At 33.8% G+C, this 18,540-nt stretch overlaps 1 protein-coding gene across 3 annotated transcripts; it reads left to right on the forward strand.

The window, feature by feature from the left end:
* The first annotated feature begins 247 nt into the window (after positions 1 to 247).
* Positions 248 to 14,975, forward strand: LOC149424703 (uncharacterized). Of its 3 annotated transcripts, none has more exons than XM_089631472.1 (14): positions 248 to 370; positions 1,902 to 2,067; positions 4,276 to 4,414; positions 4,529 to 4,678; positions 4,958 to 5,065; positions 6,287 to 6,448; positions 6,573 to 6,669; positions 8,139 to 8,175; positions 8,795 to 8,865; positions 9,144 to 9,252; positions 10,780 to 11,042; positions 11,219 to 11,437; positions 12,548 to 12,640; positions 14,765 to 14,975. In XM_089631472.1, the coding sequence occupies exons 2-14, from the start codon at positions 1,903 to 1,905 to the stop codon at positions 14,793 to 14,795; spliced, it is 1,644 nt and encodes a 547-aa protein (XP_089487598.1). In that variant the 5' UTR covers positions 248 to 370; position 1,902; the 3' UTR covers positions 14,796 to 14,975. The 3 variants fall into 3 exon arrangements, with proteins under 3 accessions (XP_089487598.1, XP_089487600.1, XP_089487599.1); XM_089631474.1 differs by having other exon boundaries at positions 12,551 to 12,640; XM_089631473.1 differs by having other exon boundaries at positions 6,576 to 6,669.
* Positions 14,976 to 18,540: the final 3,565 nt, after the last annotated feature.

The following is an 18,540-nucleotide window of genomic DNA, read 5'->3' on the forward strand; positions in this document are numbered from 1 at the left end:
ACAATACGAGCATTCTAAATATATGTGCTTAAAACATTAAATTCGAATGAAATTTTTTTTTTAATATTTTAATTTTAAAGATATTTTTTAGTTGTTTGTTTTTTCTTGGCCGTGTTCGGGCACTGTATTAAATTATTCGATTTCGAAATCGGATGATGCGATTGCTGAGACCCATCACTAGTCACTAGTGAATCAGTTTCGCTCCACTTCTTTTCTTCTCTTTGTTTTTACTTTTACTTTTTGTTTTGACGGTTACAGTACAAGATCTATGGATTAATAAATAAACTGAAAACCGAACGGATGCCATTTTTCTGTTTCGTATTCGGACAGTTTTACTTTGACAAATAAGTTATTGACATATTATTTTAAGGTAAGAAATCATTATTAACTCTTTTGCAAAACTAAATCCCGAACGCAGTGTTAGATCTAGAACATCATTCATTTGCGGATGTGTGTAATATACCTACTAATATAGGGATATCATTTCATATTTTTTTAAAGTTAATAATTTTAAGTTTTTTAATGCATTATGTTATTTCATCCGTTGTAAATTTGTATTTGATCTTATTATTTTCGAACATGAAACGTTCACTAGTTATTAAATGTCTTCTTCAAAGCCACGAAACGGTAATATGTTATTCTTCAAATGTTGAATATAGGCTGTTATTATAAATGTGTTCAGTGAAGAAATCAAAAACTACCCACACCACGCTCATTTAATCTCCTAGCCACTCTTTAATTGGTCTTATAGCCAGTTTGAAACATAGGTATACGCTGACTACGAGTGCCCAATAAAATTTAACACTTTCCCGACATAATTACTAATTCCTGATGATCTCAAACTGTGCCCGTGGTATTGTTCTCAGGTGCAAAGCTTTCACTTAGAACAAATTTCACTTCGTTTCATTTTTACACTCAAAATAAATATGACATATTGGTAAAATTTCGATCGCGCTGGCCTCGCTTATTATGAATATTTTTTAGATAAAACCTTTAGATTCACCTTAATTACTGTACGACACAACTTTTTGCATTCGGGGCGGTGGAAAATGGTTTGAAAATGTGTAACATGGTTTGTGATTCAAAAGAAAGTGTCCCTTTTATACCGCCTGCTCACGTCAAGGCAAGAAAAACATCCCAGTTTTCAAATAGTTTAGCGGCTTTTTGTGTAACATGGTATATATATCTCAAAAACCATGTTACACAAACCTAGCGTAGCCGCTAAACTATTTGAAAACTGGGATGTTTTTCTTGCCCTGACGTGAGCAGGCGGTATTAAGGGGACACTTTCTTTTGAATCACAAACCATGTTACACAAACCTAGCGTAGCCGCTAAACTACTTGAAAACTGGGATGTTTTTCTTCCCTTGATGCGAGCAGGCGCTATAAAGGGGGCACTTTCTTTTGTATCACAAATGCAAAAAGTTGTGTTATATAGTAATTAAGGTGAATCTAAAGGTTTTATCTAAAAAATATTCATAATAAGCGAGGCCAGCGCGATCGAAACTTTACCGACATATTTATCAAAATATCCCACTGGTTAGGTTAGGTTAGGTAGTATAGTAAACTTGTAAAAAAAATTACATTATTAGAAATCAACATGGCCGCTTATAATTTGTTAATAAATGTCTATCTCAAACTATTTTCTGTTTTTTTCCATGTTTTTCCTTTATTATTTCAACTAAAATGAAGCATAATACGTTTGCCCCAAGGTAAGTTCATAATTACTTCTCATACCGTCGAGATTTGGCTTAATTTGACAATTTTAGCGCAAAAACAGTGAGGGCACTGCTAGACAGCAAGTTCCAAAACATATTGCACTGATCATCAGATCTCAACTACTTTCTCGATGAATGCACTAAAGAGGAGTTGTATTGTAATGCGTCCTTTTTGTATTTCAGGATGGAAGAAAAGATCTCAACCCCGGATGAAGTTATCCAACAACTTAAATTACAGAACTTTGAACTGGCACAGAGACTTCAGTTTTGGAGATTAGAAAATAATAGATTGATGAATGAGAAACATGTTGTGATGAAAGAGAATAATGATCTCGCCATTGAAAACAATGTAAGTCTGGTTACTAAACTATTTCATTTAAAATATCCGTACTCTGCTTACTTCTAATATGAACAAATTATTGAAATAACACTTTATTGGAACATAATTAGTAAAAGTGATAACTGTTTACGCGAGGAGATTGAAAAACATGCATAAAATCGGTTATTAGGTTCTTAGTATGGTTTATTTAAATAATGTGTGCATTTTAGATTGAAGCAGAACCTTTCGGCAAACATCACATCATACTATCAATTAACAAACATAGTGTCAAAACATGAGAAATTTTGAACTTTGTTTAAAAAAAGAAATAACTTCAATACATCTAGTAAATAAATGTCACTCTTTTGAACACTTTCTTCTCTAAACAAATCACCCAATAAGGAATTTGACTCTTTTGAACACTTTCTTCTCAAAACAACTATTTAGATTTAAAAAAATATATTCTTGTCGATCGAAGAACGCCGATTCTCAATATATTTATTTAAACAAACAGCTTTTACATAATATACAAGTGAACTGAAGTCAAACCACAGAAGTTTCTTATGCTAAAGTTAATTGGAAATGAAGTTTTAATATCTTAAAATTAATTTTGGGTTATAGGAAGAGGAAGAGGATAGGAGATGCACCCGATACATTCCATACTCACATATTAATAATCAATCGTACGCATTACTTCATATCGATATTTCTTTAGGTTATTACTAAAAATGTCAATGCGGTGAAATTATGTATTGTGCACATACACAAGGAATTCCGGGAATTTTTTCTAATATTTGTTCTACACGGGGGAAAATAAAATAAATCAGATTGTCAGGTTGATCTTGACGGAATATGAAAATTTATTAAATTGGTAAGTTCTGGTGAGTCCTTGTATATATACTTGTAGGCTTCAATTTACGGGCTTTTTCTGGCCATGTTTTGGGCCAGAAACAGAAATTCTAACATAATTGCTTAAAAAAATTTACTGGAATTCCTTAGAATGAAAAAAATTCTCCATACAAAATGCACTAACCACAGGATGTTCAGCGCACGGATGATGTCGCGCACCCTCCCGCTTCTTACCGCTCGGATTGCGATCGTTTTGGCGGGCTAATAAATATTAAAACGTGGAGAATTAATTTAACCATGAAAACAAAGATTAAAAAAAACAACAGTACAGTGGTACCTCGACATACGAGTGCCCCAACATACGAGTTTTTCGAGATACGATTGTGATTTTTTGCTTCGAGTTATGAGCGAAATTGGAGATACGAGTTCGGTTTAGCAGGTCGGCCGGTAGTGCGCGTGCGCGGCCACGCCCACCACGGCCAGTGAATCAGTTAGCAGCGTGCTCCCACACCTATTTTATTTATTTATTTATTGGATGATTTATATAGCGCCGCTTTTGTGAGATATCACCTCAGGGGCTTATATAATATATATAACGGCAGAGAAGAAGATGATGCCTGGCCACAAACCTATGAAGGACAGATTGAGTCTAGCACTGTGCGCCAATGCGAGTGGCGACTGCAAGATCAAGCCTCTGCTCGTATACCATTCGGAAAACCCCAGAGCATTTAAGTCACATAAGATTTTGAAAAAAAAACTGCAAGTTATGTGGAGGTCGAACCCGAAGGCATGGGTCACCAGGAAGTTCTTTGTGGAGTGGGTAAACCTGGTTTTCGGCTCTTCTGTTAAGAAATATCTACAGGAAAAAAACCTACCCGTGCAAGCCCTTCTCATCCTCGACAATGCCCCTGCTCATCCACCAAACCTCGAAGATGACATCCTCGAGGAGTTCAAATTTATAAAGGTTCTCTACCTACCACCCAACACCACTCCTATCCTGCAGCCCATGGATCAGCAGGTGAACACGTAACAAAAATAACTGGGGTGACATTTTGGGGGTTGGAACAGATTAATGGTAGTCTAATTGTTTTGTATGGGGAAATCTGCATAGATATACGAGTAATTCAAGATACGAGCAAGATTGCGGAACGAATTAAACTCGCATGTCGAGGTACCACTGTATTTATATTTGAATCCACATTCAATTCGTTCATAAAATAAATTTAAAAAAATGAACTCAAATTCCCTATTAAAGGTTAATAAGTAAGCGGAGTACGGAAATTTAAGCCTATTTCATTCTGAGTATTTGAACCAACAAGAGTTCAAAGACTTGTCAATTAAGGATTACATAATGCATTCTTTAATCTATTTTGTTATTTTATTTTAAAGAGTTACAGAGAACAGCTGTTGAAATTTAGAAATATGGAACATCTCATCAAACAAAGTTTAACTAGCTCTTTGACAAATATTGTAATTGGATCAGAACATATTCGGAAGACTCTGGAAGTATTCAGTAGCCAAACCACTGGTGAGTACAATGTGAATGTTTCTCTAGGGAGAACACCCACCAATACAATCCATTTAATATGGACATTAAATTAAATAATTTTGTAAAGTAAGTGCCTACCGCTTGTTGTTTTAGAATTGAGAGGAAACTCTTCATCTCCCAAGCGGAGTACAAGCACAGTTGTCACCAATAATGTCAACCACGTGCACCCCATGATAAAGGGTATAACCATAAAAAAACCGGTCATTCGAATATCTCGTGCCATATTTGAACCTGAAGTTATAGGTAAGGTATTCCCCGATGATTTTAATGTTTATTGTTATGGTGTGTCACATCTGCCTGAGATGGACATTACCACATTATCCGAAATGTTAGTCCAAGAAGAAGGAAGCCATCTCATAAATACAAAATCAACCAACGCGATAAACCAACTTCAAAATAATCTTTGTAATATATATTTTTTAATCATTTGGCATTTTGTGCTTCATATCTGATATTTTAGTGAACTGATGTAAGGAGCATTGATTAATAAATGTATTTTTTTAATATTATTATTTTCCAAAGCATCTTCAGTATCTGCCGAAACCAATGGTTCTGCTGAAAATGCAGAAGAAAGTGAAAGTGTTGCTTCCCGAGAAGTTTCAGCGCCGACCCAACAAGTGGAAATGCTAGGTGAGTTTTCTCATAGTGTGAAATCGGCGTGTTATTATATCCATAGATCATTCTCCTAACCTTGTCTTTGAAACTTCTGCTATGAGCAGTCCATATCGACTGCTCGTAGCAGAAGTGTATATATATAGAAGCGTATGAATTTAGAATATCGACTGCTTGATGCAGTTCATGTATTCCTAGCCTTAGATGCGTACATCGGTACCACCAACTCTAAATATTATCTTTGACTCGATAGCCCAGTTGTCTTGAGTGGACGCCCGAATAGCTGAAGGTTTAGAGTTAAAATCTCAGTATTTTTTTTTCTGACATTTGATTTGGTGTTAATTAACCCTGGATCTGTTTATTTATCTACATAAAATATGATTATAAATGATTTTTCCACTGAGATAAATATATACCTGTGTCATCCATTCGTCTACACATAATTCAAATAAATACAGCAGACTAGCTATTCTAGAAAACTTGTTTTAGGCACATATTTAGGAATTTATGTAAATATAACATTATTGTGTTTATTGAAAACCTATTCATCGAAAAAATCGGTGCCTGTCAAGCAAGTAGCTTGTCAGAAGTTGTCAGATCAGCGTATGCAAAAATAATGATTACTAGTGCCAAATATAAAAAAGTCACACAAATCAAATTTAAACCTGGACTCATTTGATTATACACAATTTTATACAAATCCACTTACTGTCATGTCCAACCCGACAAACTGATTTTTTTCATTTGTCCACATGCAGAACTAACTAACCAATTCCTGTTTGTAATTCCGTATATGTGCACAGAATAACACAAAATTTAATAATAACCTTCAGAAATATCCCGAAGAATAGAAAGTATCAAGAGCATCTCCTATCCCCATCCTATCTTCCTCTTATCTTATTGTTAGTTTAATGCAAAATAGAACTCCTATCTCTTACCAACATTAGTATAAGAAACTTTTTTGGCTTAATCCCTTTGTCCTCCTATGTTTATTTATCTTTGTATTAAAAAGCTGTTTGTTTCTTAAAAATAAATAAAGTCGTAAGACAATCAAATCATTTTTTATTTATGTTCATATACCGCATATGAATTTGTCTTAATATTTTTAAGCATAACTTACAAAAAGTGTTTTTTCATAAAATAATTAAATTAGCGCCACCTACAAAAGAGCAATTTATGGAATCATTTTAAGTTTACCTGTTGTTTCAGTATTTAATATTATTATATTTACAAATTCAGATCTTTGTGTATCACTCTGCCGGGTGGACAGTCCCAACAGAAGAGCATTATCGATGACTCCAAAACAGGTGTTCCCATCTGCCCCTATAATTGACGTATTTAACCAACCAGCCACAAGTCCTTTGATGCCACCGACTATCGCAGAGGAACCGGAACAGGAAGGTAAGAGTAATATTAATTTTATGTGCCTATCCAATTTAATCCAATGATTGCATTACCAGTACACGCACACAGACTCATTGATTTTTTAGTTTATAATTTTTTTTCGTTTTTTATTATTTTCTAGCAGGTGTTGAAGATCAAAATGTAAATGAAATGTTTACCGACGGCGATGGGAGTACAGTGAACTTCCTCCCCGAAGGCTGTTTTGAGTACAGATCACGGTTAGCATAATCTTTTTCCCTTTACCTCTTAGCCAGATCTACTCGGCATTTATCTGTCGCATGTGTGATCCATCGGCGGGTATCCCCATATGCGGATGTCGCATATATCATCCATGAAGTTTTACTAAAACGTGTTGCTTGATGGGATAGATTGCATTTAAACGGCCAACGTGAAGAATATAACACTATTTTTTATACCAACTTTATATGTCTCTGAAGAGGTACAAAACAATAAGAGATTAATCATATTATTCATACTTTTAGTCTACGTGTAATTTGTGAAATCAGTAAATACTTGATTGTTTTTTTTTATTTTTTATAGTGAATACCTCACAAGAGTCCCAACTGCTCCCGTCTGGAGCCAGTGAGACTATGGCATCCCCAATTGGGGGATGTTGTGAGGCTGAAGGTAAGTGGGGAAGGGAAAGAGGAAGGTGGGGAAGTACCTGGCTATTCAGATCTAGTCACTAAACACGGCTAAAGCCATTTGGAGCAACGTTTCAATTCTGAATGGTGGTCTTACACCAGGGCGATACTGGTAGTATCTTCCACTCTGGAACGTGCCGCAAATATACTATATATTATTTTAATTAATTAATTGTGAAATAACACAAATCAATCAAATAAAATTTATTTGCGCACGCCGGGTTCGAACCCGCGACCTTCGGAATGGCAGTCCAATGCGTTACCACTGGACTATGCCGGCCGTCAATTGTTCTAACCGTAAAGGCAAAACATTTAAAGAAGACTCATATGAATGTATTTGTGCACGCCGATTGTATCGAAAGTTTAAAAACCCTTATTTGAACTAGTTTGGAATGCCTTCCCACGGTACCCTCTTATTCCGTAAATGCCCAAATATATTGGGTGTTTAATGTTTATCAATTCTGTTGAATATAGACTCGCTATTCAATTCGACAATGTTCTTTGTATGTTTTTTTGTTTCGTGCTTCAGCTTCCTAACAAAAATGAAATTATTATTAAATAAACTTATTTTTTGATCCATTTAGTACATCACTACACAGGCAAGGGTCTCTTTAAAATGATTTGTCACTAATTTTCCCATCTTTGCAGCACTGATTTAAAAAAATTATGGTTTGTATCTTTGGAAGGAATTTATTGTTATAATTTTAACTTTAAGTCGGAAGGTAAAAATCATATATCACCCGAAAGCACCGCCATCTTTTATTAATACAGGCCATGCTGTAGGAAATGAACCGACAGTTAAAAAGACCTGTTTTCGGACTCTTGCACTGGGTTTGTAATAATAGTAGTATAGTTAGTATGTATAGGTTTGAACCAGGGTTTGGTACTAATCTAATAGCTAAACCCAATGCAAAAGTCTGAAAACAAGTCTCTTTAAGTGTCAGTTCATTTTCTATAGCACGGCATGTATTAATAAAGATGGCGGTGCCGAAGGGGCCAATGTATTGTTGTTTAATTAATATCTTAAATTGGTTTATTTTCAGTTTGGAATGTCTCATAGAAGAATCGGAGAACTCAAAAGTAGGTTTATAATATAATGTTATTTGCGGTACTCTCTCAGTAATCCGCCGCTCAATTATCCGACAACTACTATAATCTGCCATTATTTTTACTAATTGTATGTTAAATTTAGTTGTCCGCCGCGTGCATCGACTCGAGTGTCAAGCTTTGTGTTGACGTTATCTTAGTCTTACAAACTTGGTGACTGTACTGCCATCTAGCTTGCTCTCGCTGACCATTTTATTAGTCACCAGGGTTCATTATTGTAGTTTTAGGGCATTTCAGTTAGTCCTTTGTATATTCTGGCAACTGTAGATTGTGTTTCTGTTTGTTTCGTTCTGCCTCGTCTATTGTTTGAATAAATTTACGAAATGGAGTCTTAGCTTAAATATGACACCTTAACTATCAAAATATTAAAATTTTACCAAATATCGACAGCTAAAGATCGATTTTTTATATGATATACCTGTTTTAATTTTTACCATATTTTGTATGTGCGTATACACGTCGCTTTCACTAATTGGAAACTTGTCCAGTTTTTGTGGTGGCGGATTAGTGAGAGAGTACTGAATTATAATTTATAAATCATTTTTATCATACATTACCTATAGCTACTCATAGTTTGTGTTTTTTACTTCAGTTGATTAGTTCACCAAAACCTAACCCATTTGTGGCCTTAAGCAGAACGCTGGAAGACGAAAGTTCTAAAAGGTAAATTTCCATTTTATGTTAATTATTAATTATTCCAATCTAAACCCCCCTGTTTCCCTCCGAAGCTATGTTTTCCCGCCAATAATCCACCTGTCAAAACCCACTCCATTGCTTTTGTTTATGCAATGAATTTTTAGAATGCAATATTCAAATATAGCTTAAAATATTCCTTTGAAGTTCCTTCCCTAATTCCAATACAATATGACTAATAATTAATCGACAATTTTCATTTATTGCTCTTGAAGAGGGCTCATCTAGATTTAATTTCTTTTCTACAGCGAACAAAATAGCCAATCTTCAGCAGTTGACGAAGATCCTATGGAGGGTCCGAGCTGGCGCTATGACAATGTCACCACACGGCGAGACATGTTTGTGGCCACACGCAAGGTTTGTTTATTTTAACTATGCTCACTTGTTTTTTCAATGGTATACCTAAAGGTGGTTAAAATCTCCAGCAATTTAGCTAGTATTTATATTTTTTACACCAAATATAAATACATACTTCAATTTGAACTAGAGATGGGAATGACAGCTATTAATTTAGTGTTTTATTCTATCAAAAGTAGCAGCAAATACCTAATAATATTAATAATAGTCCAACTCTAGTAAAATAGTGGCAATACCAACAACTCTAGCCGCTAGAGGGAGCTAATCTAGCATATTGTCTTTGATATTGCGTTCAATGGCGGCAAATAGAATTTATTTAGTACTTGGTGGTGGTGTTTTGCACTTTCTAATTTTGTATTTTTTGATCAATATTGATAAAAAAAAAAATTCCAAAAAGAAGATTCCGTGGTTTACTTTGCGAAATCGTTTTTCAAGATGCCAAAAAACGTTGACAGGTTACAGTTGGTGAAATGATTTTGTTAAATCCTAGCAAATAAAATGTTCTTAATTATGTAAACTTAGTTTACACCATGAAAGTATAATTATAAAAAAGAAAGGTTAATTCAGCAAAATTGTGTTAGTTTCATTTACCATTCTGTGTTCAAGTTGAAGTTATGAAGCATCTTCAATGTTGATGTACACATTTTTGTATGCATTTTGTGATATCACACAAGACCACTCCTGTCTGTACAGTGTAAAGGAGGGTAGTTATGTCGGAAGTCGGTTGGGCAGCAGTGTGAGTCTTGATTATAAGATGGATGAAAAAAGTAATTTTGTGTGTGTTTTGAATTATCAAATACATATATTGATTTATATGTAATGTTAGATTTTTTTTTATACAATAAAATATGTATAAATCTTTTTGTAAAATTTCTCACAAGTATTGTAATACCTTTCTAAACCATCAAAGACAGATTTAATAGCTGCTTTATTTTTTTTTTCAATTTCTTTGATTTATTAACGTAAAATAAAGAGTATAATTTCAGGTAAAATCCATTCAAATGTATGAAGGAAAACCAAGTGCATAACTCATGCCGCTAGTAGCATGTTGTCATCAGAATGTATGGGATTAATATTTAGGGTGTTTAGAAGCAGTGACAAAAGAAACACGTGAATTTATATAGGAATAAGATACATCGAATGTAGCGTAATTTCTATGCAATTTTATAATATTTATCAGGCCTATCAGGAGAAATTCACGTGTGACAAAGTCATCAAATGGCCATTCAGCACCATTTTGTTTTTTTGACGTTTGAAAGGTTGCCATTAATCGCTGATTCTAGGTGTGTTTCAACTTTCTATCAAATTGTAATAAACTGACAACCTTAACAACGTGATAGTTGTTCTCTTCTGCTGATCACAATTTGTTCAAAAGTTTAAACCGACTCAGAATCGGCATACGGCTGTCAAAAAAACAAAATGGCCCTGATGGTCCCTTTGATGACAATGTTACATTTGAATTTCTGTGGAACAACCCGTCCATAGTATTTTCTCAATAAATTTAAATATCTATTTCATTCCTTATAGAAAAAGAAAACATCGAATAGCAATACATCTAATAATAAAAGTGAAGAATCACAGATGCCAGATTCAACCACAAACAATGCATCTTCCAAAGATGTGCCCCAAGAAGAGACGTCTTTCTTTGATAAAACATACCCAGCTGCTCCTGACTACCAATCTACGCCTATTGGACTTCCACAGAATGTCAACAAGAAGGTGGAAGAAACGCCTGAACATGATGACACTGTAGTTCCTAGTCCTGCCATTGAGTCGTTGGAAGAACCTCAGTAAGTTATTTTATTTTTATCATTGCCCTTTTTGATAGTTGTGAATCCATTTTGCCGAGGTTAATGAGATGTTGTGAACAATGCAGGAAAATCTATATCCATGAAGTTTTACAATTTTTAAAATTGTAAAACTTCATCGAAAATCTATATATCATAATATTGCTATATTTTTCCAGGCCTAAAATGAGAAAGAAACTATTAAACGCCAAAGTCGCACTGGATAAAATGGAAATAGATTCCGCCAAAATGTCTCCCCGCAGAAAACAACCGAAAGCAAAAAAGACAGCAGAAAAAAAATCGAAATCAAGATCTGGGCCCAAAGTGACAACTCCCAAAAAAACCAGCGAACATTCATCACCCAACACCCCCAGCTCCCGGGGTTCGACTCTCTTATTGTAAGCTATGAATTTATAAGTTCTCTTGTAATATTTTCACGGGAAAAATGTGGGATCTTCTTTAATGGATTTCACTGTAGATAGTATACGCAATGAAAAATGTAGTGTAGAAAATGGTTTGAAAGTAGCACAGTATGTCTAGTTCGGGCTGCACTCCCAAGAGTCCCGTTGTGTGTGATGGTAGCCAATCTTTGATAGGAGTGGAACATAATGAATATTAATAACCCTGTAACAGTAATTGCAATCCTCTTAAGCGTTTATAATGACTTCCCCCTTACTGTAATAAAACTCTTAAATTTTACACTTCTGATAAACATCCATTTACCACATAGTGATTTGTTTTTGGGGTATTATGCCGTGTTTCTCCACCTCCTTCTTTAGCCAACGTTTCGGACAGCATTGCAGTGCGTGAGCTGAAATTTTCTAAAAATCCATTGATCACCAGTGGCGGCTCGTGACTTTTGGGTGTACTAGAGTGCTTATATTCCAAAAAATTGCGTTATTGATGTTGTATCCGAAAACGTCTTTCTTTTTTTTTTTTTCGAAAATTCGGTTTTTGTATGAAGATTTTCGGGAAATCCGTGAACCGAGCTGAAATTTTCTAAAAATTATCATACAAATAAATCGAATTTTCGAAAAAAAAAATCTGTTTGGACTAACATCAATAATGTCGATTTTTTCAAACTTAGCACTCAAAAGTCACAAGCCGCCATTGGTGATCCACCTACCCAAGCGTATACTGATTTTGACAAGGGGCACCAAAATTTCACTCACTCCAGGCACCGTTTTGGCTCAGGGCCGGCCTTGAGTGTATACCGCTAGATAGTTTTTATTTTGTCCGCGGTATTATACTTAAACTGACGATAAATGAAAGTCTGTCTATACAAAGAAACTTTATAATATAAAAATTTTTCATTTTTAGGTTATGAAAAATTTAAAAAAAAAATGATTCCTTGTCCCCTTCAACGTCTCAGGTTCAGGTATCAAAAACCATCATTATAAAATGAATACTTTGCTTTTTTCATAAAACCTGTTTTTTTTTAAACGGTGCAAATTTAAAATGATGCAACCACTTTTTATCTTGATTTAAAGGAAGCACTTTTTCCACAGCAGATCATCTGAAGAAAACAGCACTGAACAGCAGGTGATGAGCCGACCGCGGAGAGGGGCGCCCAAGGACTACAAGGAGAGAAACTTACATCAGTGAGTGAATTTGTTTACCTTGTCAACGTCTTCTGCAACTGCAATGTAATTTAAATAATACGTAAACCCTAACACCTAAGTGCTTAGCCATAATTTTATATTACAATAAACTTGAAAAAAGTTATATCTCTTACAGGACAGGTTGTTTCGGAGAATTTGAACAATACTTCAAATTTCAACATTCATTTTCAGGTTCTGTGAAAGTTCTGTTTTTATATCATTGCTTGACAGAACTGAAATAATAACAAAACTTGAAAAAATCTTTCAACGAACTTGAGAATTAACTTTGAAATTAAAAAATCCAAAAGATTTATATCCTGTATCTCGAGAATGAGAATTGGTCATTGCTCCATTGCATCCATCCCATTTGTTTAAAATCCGGGTCCTAGATAGTCCACTCTGCCAGTGCGGCATGGAAAATGAGACTCTTGATCATGTTTTCTTTAATTGTAAAAATCATTCATCTTTCAAAGGCATTTATCGTTTACTTATAAAAATCACCCACCAATCTCCCCTTAGTATTCCTTATTTACTTTCTCTCAACAATTCTCGCATTTTCTCAGTTCTATACAAGTTCATAGACTTGAATGACTTCAATATTTGAGATTTTCTATTCCCGTATAGATTTCCCATAAAATTATAACCATCTCCCTTAACTTTAACGGCACATAGCACTCTCTGTAGGGTGAATTGCCTAATACAAAAAAAAAAAAAAAACTTTGAAATTTGAATAATTGTTCAAATTCTCCGAAACAACCCGTCCTTAGTGTACAATAATTTTTCCTTGAATAAATAAATAAATTAAGTAACATAAAATATATAATACCACGAATTCATAACATTATGAAAGCCAAAAAAACAATTATCGGTGCATATATTTTATTAAAGTGCACAAGGCACATCCCTGATTCTCTAGGAATATATTTGTATTTTTATATCGATATGCAACCCAACTTGTAGTATTAGTCGGCTTGAAAAGTCCCGCAATGGACTGTGCTGCAAACCTTACTTTACCACACTTTATTTTTCTGTGCAAGATACTTCAATGTTCGCTTGCCAGTGGTCAATGTACGAATAATGTCATGTTTTATTCAAGATACGCTGGAACCCCTCCGGGTGCCAAAGTGATTATCACTTGGTTTGCCTTCAGCTCATCGAAATGATGCTTCGATTGATAGTTATGGCGTGTCTACTATTTCTTACATAAAACCTCATGGAAATAATGATAAATTATTCCTATCGACATACAAATTTACCTGTTTTTTGCAACCCTGCCTTCTTTGTAAATGATGTCATACAGGTTATAATTTTCTGCTGTGTGTGACGATTTAACGAATTTTTTGACAAAGATTTTTGGAAACACTACTTATAATATAATATAATCAGAGATGTGCTTTATTTCAAATAAATCCATTTCAAATGGAAATGCAAAATGGGTATTTTCCATTTTGCATTTTAAATGCTTTTCTAAAAACCATTTTGCATTTTAAATGCTTTTTTCAATGCATTTTCCATTTTAAATGCTTTTTTGCAACATTCTTCCTACTATATCCACTCATCTTTTTTTCATAAGCCCCAAATATCAGTCTGTCCTCAACCTTGCTATGAGAGATAATTTACATTTGTCAAGTTGCTCCCTGGTAGGAGCCTTGGCAATTGAGTGATACCATTACAAAAACTACTGATTCAAATAGGTACTGAACATGGGGCCATGACGCTGTAATATTAAATGTTAGATAGCAGTTTCTATGTTTTTACATTGGAAACATTGGTCCCGCGCAATTTTTTTGTGGTTTCATAATCTGTAGTCGTGGTGTTTTTGGATTTACCATCAAGTAATATGTTTGTTCTACATTGATGTCCATTATTAAATGACAAAATTGTTTAAAAATTCTATAATTATTTTAATTGTTTGACCTGAGAAACCATTTTGCATTTTCAATGCATTTTGAAAATAGGTATTTTGCATTTAAAATGCTTTTCAAAAACCCATTTTGCATTTTGCATTTTCAAATGGAAAAGTTTTGACCCATTTCCATTTTGCATTTCAAATGGTTTTGGGTACCCATTTTGCACATCTCTGAATATAATATTAATGTTGTTTTTTTCTTATTGCCTTTGCAGAAAGTTGCGAAACGAAAACCCCAAAAAATAGACTGATCCGTGCTACGCCACTGTTCTGACCACATCCGAGGGATTTTCTGAAGAGTTCCTGGTTGAAATCAATCAATTTTACTAAGAATCAGTGAGATTAGTGTGATGTCATTAATTTATTTATAAAAGCATATAATAATCATCTTATTGTAGTATTTTTTCAATGTTTTAACCTATAATCTAAAATGCCGAATGGTCCGAAAGGCACCGGATAATTAAACTTTCATAATTACTTACTTGTTATTATGAAATTATCTTTTTGTAAATTGTACCTACCGTCTTAACAGATAATGAGTTTATATATTAATAAAAATCGTGTATATCTGTCCTATGTAGTTTCCACAGAATAGCTACTATTCAGTGAGAAGTTTTTTTCTGTCTAAAGTTATAAAAAAATATAATTATAATGAAGAAATATGAAAATATTTTCGAGTTTTATTATATTTCCGCCTATTTCCAAAAAAGCAAAAAATATAATACTTTCCTGTGAATAAATACAGTATGACTTTTGCAAATGAAAATTATTACATTTGACACAGAATTTGCAACGCGCTTATTCACAGATAAAATATATGTATATGTTTGCAAGAAAACGAAAAGCTAAACGACATGCTAGGATTAGTAAGATAGATTATTTCCTTGTCAAGCAAATTAAATTTATTTCTATCTGCGGTGTATTCCTTGGCACACTAGAGGTTAATAATGGTAGTATAATAATAGACTTTTAAGAAGTGATGGATTAAATACGTTTATTTAATGCATTTTTTCTCTGCTGTTTTTTAAAAACTAAACATTATTTTGTATATCATTTTATTTTTAGTGAAATTATGTCACCAAACACAAGAATAGCTGTATATTTATACTACATACCCTGAAATATGTAACAGTTATTTGTAAAAAAAATTATTATTGTCCATTATATTTCTTAAAGATGCTGTCAAAAAGTTTGGGTTTTATTTTCACATCAACCCCACAGGAGGCCTTGAGGACATTGATGTATAATACTAGATTAGCCCTGTCTAGTTAAATTCATTTAAAAAATAACCCCTCGTAGCAGTAATTTCACAATTCAACTCTCCATCGAATTCCGCCGCCTCGCTTAGAAAGCCTAGATAATATAAACACGTGTTCCATACAATATAAAACACAGCACAACGTTATTCCTAAAATCTCATCATGTAGTTTGTTCATTTGTCAGCCAATAGAGACAGCGTACGTCACAAATATGGAGATGAACTTAACAACCCAACTCTGTTTAAACTCCTTGTACAAGCGTTCAAACTCGTAAGCGAAGCCAAGGAACAGCGTTCATTTTGTTACCGAGGTGTTGTTGTAATTTGAATACAAAGTCACCATACTAACATTTTTTTGTTAAACCAGGTCTGAATCAGGTAAAGGACTAATAAATAACACAAAATGATTATTATTTTCAGATTTTATGTTTTGGACTCTGTGCACTACATATTGAACCAAAGCGGGAAACGTACACATATTTACTATTGAGTAGAAGTTTTATGAATTTACAAAATTATTTATATAAAATAGTATATAATTATCAAAGAAAGCTTTTACTTTGTGGCTTGACACTTTAATCAAATGAAAAGTTATTTTGTTTTAACCGCTTTGTTTATAAGACAGCATTATAAAAAACTAGTCTAGGTACAAACATGAATAATTTATAAAATATAATATTAAAATAAAGCGAGAGAAATCATATTAGACGAGGACAGAGCTTCATAGAGGGTGTGGTGGGGTGGGACAAGGGAGGGTGGGGGTTACATGGTAATAATATCAATTTATTTATGCCCATTAAATAAGCTTTTACATTTTTTATACATTGTGTTTATCTCCTTTTTTTAAATATAAGCACAACTTTACATATCTACGGAAAAAAATATGATTGTACCTTCCTTCCCAAGGATTGGAGTGAACTGCGCCAACAACCTTGCCAAATTCATGCCGATCGGACCGACATTTATTTAGTATATTAACTGCTGTAATGTCATACGATTTCAGAGAAATGCCTATTCGGTTTATTTTTGTAGTGCCGTTTTTGTGAAATATATAGATGGTCCTTAATCAAAGCTAGATAATAACAACCAGTAATTAAAATAACCTTTCTCAGATTAAGCAACAAAACCTAATTTGTGGGTATATTACATTCTCTCCTCCACACAGCATGCTCAAAGATTATAAAGGACCTGAAGGAAATTGCAGTCTAAACGTTTGGGATGAAAATGATTTGAGCACACATGGTTTCCTGATGATGGTACGGTCAACGTGTTCCGATATCGTGATAATTAATGTATTCGAAATTTACTAACAATTTAACAGGAAACCTGTTAATTCATTCGTTAAGGGCCTGCAATCCCTTTTTTAAATAAATTAGAAAAACTCTGTTCCGACATCGTGATAATTAATGTATTCGAAATTGACTAAAATTTCAACCAGAAACCTGTTCATTCGTTAGTTAAAGGCCTGCAATCTGCTTTTTTAAATAAATTAGCAAAAACTCTTTTTTCCGTATTTTTAAATATACAATATATATAATAAATATTACCGAGTTATTTTCACAAAATTGAATCCGGATTGCTTATATCCATTTCTCAATTTTTTCTCGGTTTGTGGGGAAACCTAAGCGAAAATTAGACATTTTAAGAATAATTATCGGAATGTATATAGAAAATATTTATTCCTGTACGTAACATTTTAAGCCTACATGAACGTTCCTTTTCATGTAACATATCTTCCACCACCTTCATCACCTCTACAGCAATAGTTATAATAAAAAAAAAATATATATATATATATATAAATACTTTGTAATATAAATTTTTTTAATGAAAAGAAAAATGTAATTAAAATATTTAACACAAAATAAATTACTCAACGACGCGATTTTTTCATATAATTTAACACACACATAATTGTGGACTTAATACAACCCTGAATAGAGACAAGACTAAAAAATAACCCATACTTCTGAAGTTTTTTGCGCGTATCAAGTAAAAACGCTTGATTTCAACCAACACATCAATAATTATCATGTTGCATGCTCGTGTCATGTAGTATTGTTTATATGTATTCGTTAAAAGCGTATAACACACTGCATGACGTCAGGAATGTGACTAGTTTGAAAAATGACGTCAGAAAATTTACTTGTCGTTAGTGAAATTCTATTAATTTCTGATATTTGTTGATGCGCTGCCTTCAATCTATCGGTAAGGTATTTATATTTTTTTGTATTCAGATAGCTGATTACATTTCCTAAAATAAAGTCCGCGATATGTGCAATCTAAAATATTTGGAACTGGGTTATTTTTGTGATTGAAAAAATGAACTTGCCCAGCATAGCTGACAAGCAAAATAGCTTAACTCTAGACCAACAAAAGGTAAAACGCAATGCACAGTTGCAATTTCTCATTGCGACACAATGCGTGCGCCTTTTCATAAATGTGCACGTGAACCAAAACAAAATTGAGTTGGTGTTATTTTTCACTGGTTACACCTAGTCTAGTTGTATTTAGTCTATGCTTGAGGAAAATAATTTACCTCAGGGCCGGCTGGCGCATCCTGAACAGACCTCACTCGATGAACCCGCGCACCCCTGCTAAAACACCAAACGTAGCGAACCACTTGGGGTGACCTATGGCAGAGCTGCTGGTTATCCAATAAATGGTTCCTGATTGGGCGGCGGTACCCGCAAATCTGCCTCCCAAATTGAATTGGGTGTAACAAAATTTCAA

Source organism: Hesperophylax consimilis, chromosome 4 (genome assembly GCF_061612785.1).
Source record: "Hesperophylax consimilis isolate HC1 chromosome 4, BYU_Hcon_1.0, whole genome shotgun sequence".
Classification (NCBI taxonomy): Eukaryota; Metazoa; Arthropoda; class Insecta; order Trichoptera; family Limnephilidae; genus Hesperophylax; species Hesperophylax consimilis.

Excerpts from the sequence above, each read along its gene's own strand:
- LOC149424703 (XM_089631472.1), top strand. The coding sequence starts at position 1,903 with ATGGAAGAAAAGATCTCAACCCCGGATGAAGTTATCCAACAACTTAAA. Across the intron at positions 4,679-4,957 it reads ATTTGAACCTGAAGTTATAG|CATCTTCAGTATCTGCCGAA; the intron begins GTAAGGTATTCC and ends TATTTTCCAAAG. Across the intron at positions 6,449-6,572 it reads AGAGGAACCGGAACAGGAAG|CAGGTGTTGAAGATCAAAAT; the intron begins GTAAGAGTAATA and ends ATTATTTTCTAG.